Source organism: Pristiophorus japonicus, chromosome 9 (assembly GCF_044704955.1).
Source record: "Pristiophorus japonicus isolate sPriJap1 chromosome 9, sPriJap1.hap1, whole genome shotgun sequence".
Classification (NCBI taxonomy): Eukaryota; Metazoa; Chordata; class Chondrichthyes; family Pristiophoridae; genus Pristiophorus; species Pristiophorus japonicus.
In genome coordinates this window covers 164,487,053-164,493,968 of record NC_091985.1, presented here as the reverse complement: position 1 = coordinate 164,493,968, position 6,916 = coordinate 164,487,053, and the positions used below count along the sequence as shown (strand labels likewise).

The window sequence follows — 6,916 nt, the reverse complement described above, 5'->3', positions numbered from 1 at the left end:
GAATGGCGGTGCAGGCTAGAAGGGCCGAATGGCCTACTCCTGCACCTATTTTCTATGTTTCTATGTTTCTAATCTCCCAGGGCCATCTCGTCCAATAGTATCTCTCAGTGCTTGGTGGACATTTCATTCTAATGAAAACAAAACAGGTAAGTTTTACTTTGAGCAACGATGCTAAATCCATCCAGGAATAGTCAGAAAAATATATCCAATAAATGGGCCAGTGATTTTGTTATAGCTCGATATATATACATAGATGTGTAATTCACGATGACTCCTGTGATCTCCTGTGGGTGTATTCCGATTAATACACATCCAATTTTACATGCAAATAAAACGTAAACCATTGTGTTAATGACAGGGCATTCATTAACTGCAAAATTTGAAATAACATACAATTACCTTTTTTTTTTACCTTCTGCATGCTTAACTTTCAGAGATATGTTAAGTGGCTAAATCAGTACTGTCGGATCTAATGTGTTAAGGTTCACTGTTGTGCATGTTTCTGCGTTCCCCAGGTGAGTGGTTCTTATCCTGGTTTTACCAGATTTCATGTTAGCAGGTGATTAGCTGAATATAGGTCCAACACGGGAAACATATTTTAACCCCTCGATACCACAGTCAGCACTGAGAAAGGGTCATTGGAGGCTCTCCTCTTTACGTCCTGGAGGAATAATGTTGAGTGCGGCATTGTCACTTTGAGAGATTCTGGAACAGCCAGCAGAACTCTGTTGTAGAGCAGCCACGTCGATGATAATCTGCACGGCAGGCATAGCTGTAACCGAGAGTGAGGTTTTGTAATCTTTATTCCTCCGCTTCCAATTAAAGTTCAGGAATTTTTCTGGCAGACGTGATGGGTGGCACGCATCATTATGGCAGCACTGATCACATGCCTGCACACAATTGTGGTAAGAGGCCTTGGTAAAATATCAATTTGTCCAGTGCCAATGGGTTTTAGTTTCCTCTCTACGATTCATTTTAATAGTAGATATGAGTGGAAAGCGGTGTGATATCAGGCAATTTGCGCACAGCAAGCTCCCACAATCAGCAAGGTGATAATGAGCAGATAATCAGTTTTAGTGATGCTGATTGAGGCACAAATATTGGCCAGGACACCGGGGATAACTCCCCTGCTCTTCTTCGAAATAGTGGCCATTTACATTCATCTGAGGGAGCAGACAGGGCCTCGGTTTAACGATTCAACTGAAAGACGGCACCCCCGACAGTGCAGCACTCCCTCAGTAATACACTGGGGGTGTCAGCCTGGATTATGTGTGCAAGTCCCTGGAGTAGGGCTTGAACCCACGGCCTTCTGACTCCCACTGAAGCAAAGGTTAGGCAGGTGAGGAAAACGGAAGCGAAGACGGGATAAATCAAGTAGAGGTTGGATGACATCATGCTGGGATTTAAAACGCATGGAGTGGGAATGGGAAGAGGTTTGAGGAATGGGTAAAAACAAAGACAGGAGAGGCAGAGAAAGATCGGAGGTTAGGAGTGACGGGCATCATTTTGATCATTACTGGTAAGGAACAATTGATTACAGAACCCTGCCCGGTTTGAACTTCTAGGCACAGTTAGAAAGCATTAAAGTACTTTGTGAAGCAGAGTTTGGTTTCATGACTGCAATGGTATCAGATACACCTTCGTATTCCGCTGTGCTGCTTTAGAGAAGGCGGAAGCTACGGGATTCGGGAGATAACACTGCCTTTAAGCCTGTGCAACAGATTACAATGTTGGGTGAAAACAAAGGTTATCCCACTTCTGTTTAAAGTATGTCTTTGAATCAATACAAACGAGTAAGGAGTATTGCCAAGGAACAGGAGGAGGCCATTCAGCCCCTTGAACCTGCTCTGCCATTCAGTTAGATCACGGCTGATCTGTACCGCGACTCCATTTACCCACCTTCGCTCCGTATCCCTCAATACCCTTACCCAACAAAAAAAGCCAGCTCAGTTTTGAAAGCTCCAATTGACCCCCGGCATCAAGAGCCTTTTTGGGGGGAAAAGTTCCACATTTCTACGACCCTTTGTATGAAGCCGTGTTTCCGAATTTCACTCCTGGCTGGCCGGACTCGAACTTTAAGATTGTGCTCCTAGTTCTGGGTTGCTGACAAGAAATGGATTCACAAGTTACCAGCTGGATTCAGTCAAACATCAGCTTCTTTGGTAATAAAATGGCCGAAGGTGTTTCACTGGAAACAGCTCGGTGCTGTCGGTTTCTTATCTTGGCCGCTATTTATTTCCTCCTTAAAACTGACCTCTCTGACCAAGCTTTTGGTCAGCTGCCGTAATTTCTTCTTATGTGGCTCAGTGTCAAATTTATCTGTTTTGTCTTATAACACTGCTGTGAAGCGCCGTGGGACGTGCTACTACGTTGAAGGCGCTATATAAATAAAGGTTGTTGTTGTTGTTTCTCCGTCTCTTTCCCCCTGAAGACAGTGCAGTGACTCCTTATCCGGGGCCAGACTCACCGGCAGGTTTCCGCTAATAACGCACTCAAGCGCCGTTATGCACGTGGCTGGCTCTTCAACCATTAAAAGGCATCACGGCGCAGAGGTTCCGACCGGCGATGGTCAGTCACACCGCGCCCGTACTCCAGGCTGGCTCACGTCCTCGTCTGGTGTTGGCACACCCCGACCCCTACAGCCGACATCGGTCGGGCAGCCATCGGGAACAGGAACCTTCGCTCGGCGGATTCTGCAACCAAGTGAAGCCTCGCTCCAGGCGTGGCCGGCAGAGGTCAGCTGACTCAGGGCAGACCCGGCGGCTGGAGAGGTAGGGAGGGGGAGGAGGGGGAGGGTGTCGTGGCTTCTGGACACACCTGAAAAGGAGCGTGTGGGCACCTCTGGGGAGCTAGGTGCTTGTCTACAGAGATGGGGAGTGGAGGGGGTGGGGAGGGCAGTTGGGGGGGCTGTGGGGGTGGGGTGGGGGTAGGGGAGTGGAGGCGTTGGGGCGAGGGGTGTGGGGGTGGGTGGGTGGGTAGGGGAGCGTGGGGGAGAGTAGGGAGGGAAGTTGGGGGACGAGGAGTGGGAGGGAGTTCGGGGGGTTGTGGAGGGGAGTGGAGGGGGGGGAGGGGAGAGGAGTCGGGGTGAGGAGTGTGGGGTTGGGTGGAGGGAGAGGGGAGTTGGGGAGAGTGGGGAGGGGAGTGGGGGGTGGGGGAGTGGTGAGTTGGGGTGAAAGTAGGGGAGAAGGGCGTATGGGTTGGAGGGGGAGTGTGGGAGGGGGAGTATGGGGTGGAGGGGGAGAGGGAGTGGGGGAGGGGGGAGTATGGGGTGGAGAGGGAGTGGGGTGTATGGGGGGGAGGGGGAGTGGGGAGTATGGGGTGGAGGGGGAGTATGGGGTGGTGGGGGAGTGGAGAGGGGGGTAGTATGGGGTGGAGGGGGAGTGGGGGAGGGGCTTGTGGAGGGGGGAGTATGGGGTGGAGATGGAGTGGAGAGGGGAGAGTATGGGGTGGAGGGGGAGTGGGAGAGGGGGGGAGTATGGGGTGGAGGGGGAGTGGGAGAGGGGGGGAGTATGGGGTGGAGGGGGAGTGGGGAGGGGGGAGTATGGGGTGGAGGGGGAGTGGGGGAGGGGGCGTGGGGAGGGGGGAGTATGGGGTGGAGAGGGAGTAGGGTGATGTGGAGGGACCATCACCCAAGGCTAGTCTCGCGGCCAATTTGAGAGTGGGGTTAACGAGAGGCCTTGGAGCAGGCTGCGGGCTATGAGGAGATCAATAGAGGAACAAAAAACAAATAGATACCTTGCAGAGCCTCATCTTCAGAAACTGTTTGCAAAGATACCATAAGCTTTGCTATTACTTGCGGAGTTAGTGCGGCTACATTCGTCACGGTATTGCTCTACCTTGTTTTTACATTTGGGCAAAGGCTCCCCCTTGTGGAGCTGATTGAATTGCCAGCTGGAGCCCGGGGGCTTGCCCTCCATGATAGCAGGAGCAGGGATGTGCAGAAAGGGAAGCGCTTGGCCTGCTCTCCCCAGACGGTACAATGCGATGATTGGTAGAATGGATGCCGATGAGGATTTTGCCGCGTTGGAGTTCACCAGCTGGCCTTCTGATTTTGGGACTCCTCTCGTGCGGCTCAAGAGGCTGCGCTCTCCTCCGTATCTCAGAGCTCCGTGTGTGTCCGGCTAGGGCAGAGTCCTACAAATGGTTGCTCTTGGATAGGTAGGCTATCAGTGCCACGGCAACGCCCACATAAATGCCAGTCCCAATGGTGATGGAGAGCACAGCCAAGAACAAGGCCCGCCTGGAGCTGGAGCTGGCATGGTGGTAATCTCCCTTCGCCACACCCTTGTTGGTCTGGAGAAGAACGAATAAAAAGAAATGGTTTTAGTCAATGAGAAATGGCCAACTGTTCAATGGCGAAACTGCCATTTTAACCAAAGCTGTTTATCAGCAGATCCCACAGTATCAGTACAGCATCATTACACTTTTAGACATGCTTATAAAGATTTTATATCGCGAGCGTTGCACTCTGCAAAGTGAGACACGTTAGTTGTGGCAAATGGAATGCTTCAGGTACCAAGTGCCGGTATCCAGCATCGAGATCCAGGGTTACATAAGGAATGTACATTGCTGTGTCAGCTGTGGCTCAGTGGGTAGCACTCTCGCCTCTGAGTCAGAAGGTGCTGGGTTCAAATCCCACTCCAGAGACGTGAGCACTAGGGCTGACACTGGAGCGTTGTGCTGAGGGAGTGCCGCAGTGTCGGAGGTGTCGTATTTCAGCTGATGCATTAAATCCGAGGCCCCGTCTGCCCTTTGAGGCGTGATCTTATAGAGGCATGTAAGAATATAAATTGTATGGAGAAGGGAAGCTGGGAATTTGAATTAAATTGCGAGTTGGTGTCACAGGCAAATTTAAAAATGATAGTGGAAACAAGTTATTTCTTCGCAGAGAATGCTCAACACTTGGAATGGCCTTCTGGATAGAGGAGAGGTGGTAGAACCCCTTGAACCATTAATGAACTGCAGGGTCATTCAGGATGGATGAAATAAGATGGGCTGAATGGCCTTCCTTATCTGTAATTGGTCAGCGAGCTGGGGCAGGGTGTGGTGAGGGGAAGAGCAGGGATTGGAAACTGTGAGAGGCAAGGTCAGGCTATAGGGTTGGGATGTGATATCTGGAGCATGTAGCTGGGAAGCAGGCTCTGGAACGAGGGAGCAGTGAAAGGGGGGACCAATCAGAAATGACAAAACAGACTTAGTTTCTGGATCTGAAGGGATAATGGTCTCTGGTTCTGGAATCTGATTGGTTGAAGGGATAATGGTATCTGATTGGTTGAGAGGTTACGAAAGGACGGGTGTTACCAGAGACGTGCTTGATCAAATTTCTGGGACCTGATTGGTTGAAGGGATACAAATATACTTCTGGACATGAGCTTTTTACGTATATAGATATGTGTGTTCCTTGAATAATTTTTAATGAAACCCACAGCGGAAGGCGGGCCTCACACTACCACTTCATTACTTGTGCAGGCAATGTGGGATTGTCCATGACAGAAACTCAGGGACGTCTCGGCCACAGAGATTCAGATATGAGGCAATTTGGAGGTGAACTAGTCAGTTAGAAGTTGAAAATTAATTTTAGTTTGCAGTTTTCTCCAAACACCTTTTTAAAAAAAAATCTCCCCAACCAGCAACCAGCAAACTAACAGTCACTGGGGCCGAAATTGTGTTTTCATAGCCCTATTAATGCCATCGGGGGTGGGGCGCTAATGGGGAGCACCGAGGTTATCGCCGGGGAAGGGGTCGACAGCACCTCCGGGGAAATTTCCCAGTAGGTTTGGGGAGCATTGTGTCGTTAGCGACCTGCCCCGTGATTTGCACCCTGGGCTGGCGCATGCATGGCGATGATGTCATTGGTGTGCGCGCCGATCCCTCACCGCCCCGCGCCGATCCCTCAGCGCCCCGCGCCGATCCCTCAGCGCCCCGCGCCGATCCCTCAGCGCCCCGCGCCGATCCCTCAGCGCCCCGCGCCGATCCCTCACCGCCCCGCGCCGATCCCTCACCGCCCCGCGCCGATCCCTCAGCGCCCCGCGCCGATCCCTCACCGCCCCGCGCCGATCCCTCACCGCCCCGCGCCGATCCCTCAGCGCCCCGCGCCGATCCCTCAGCGCCCCGCGCCGATCCCTCAGCGCCCCGCGCCGATCCCTCAGCGCCCCGCTCCGATCCCTCAGCGCCCCGCGCCGATCCCTCAGCGCCCCGCGCCGATCCCTCAGCGCCCCGCGCCGATCCCTCAGCGCCCCGCGCCGATCCCTCAGCGCCCCGCGCCGATCCCTCACCGCCCCGCGCCGATCCCTCAGCGCCCCGCGCCGATCCCTCACCGCCCCGTGGGGAAAATTGACCTGCGGGCGGCAAGGATGACACCTGCCGATGTCACCGCAAAGCTGGGTCGTGAAGCTGGCGGACATCAACAGCTGGTGTGCCCCTTAAAGGAGCGACTGTTTACCCCATGGGGCCTCGCCTTGACCGGGCCAACAGCCATCCTGCAGCCCGGCACTCCATTATGGATGGACTGTTGGCCCGGTCGAAGACGTTACTGGTGGCCCAGTGCCGGCCGCCAAGGGATTGCGGGGCGCTCTGCTCCACGTAGCGCTGATGTTGCCGGCGGGGTTTTGGTCTCCGGAGTGCGCCGCTTGACCCAGCACCGCTCTACCGCCCTGGGAGCACCTCTCCACGGACGTGGGGCGCCTTCGATAGCGTTCCGCCTCCGTTGAGGGGCAGAAGGGCCGAATTCCACGGCGGGGTCGTAACCTCTTGGACGGGCAATAAATGTCCCGGCCTCGCAAGGTTACTGCCTCCAAACGGGGCGTGGGGCAATTTCGCCCCCACTGTATATTACATAGATCTTTACAGTACAGAAACAGTCCATTCGGCCCAACATGTCTATGCCGGTGTTTTTGCTTCACACGAGACTTCTCCC

The 6,916-nt window shown here is 53.5% G+C and overlaps 1 protein-coding gene across 1 annotated transcript in view; it reads right to left on the bottom strand.

Moving 5' to 3' along the window:
* Positions 1-3,902: 3,902 nt before the first annotated feature.
* Positions 3,903-6,916, bottom strand: part of LOC139273960 (synapse differentiation-inducing gene protein 1-like) — a 45,850-nt gene continuing 42,836 nt past the window's right edge. Inside the window, 1 exon segment of the mRNA XM_070891033.1 lies at positions 3,903-4,293. Within this exon segment, the coding sequence (XP_070747134.1) occupies positions 4,135-4,293 (159 nt within the window). The 3' untranslated portion in view covers positions 3,903-4,134.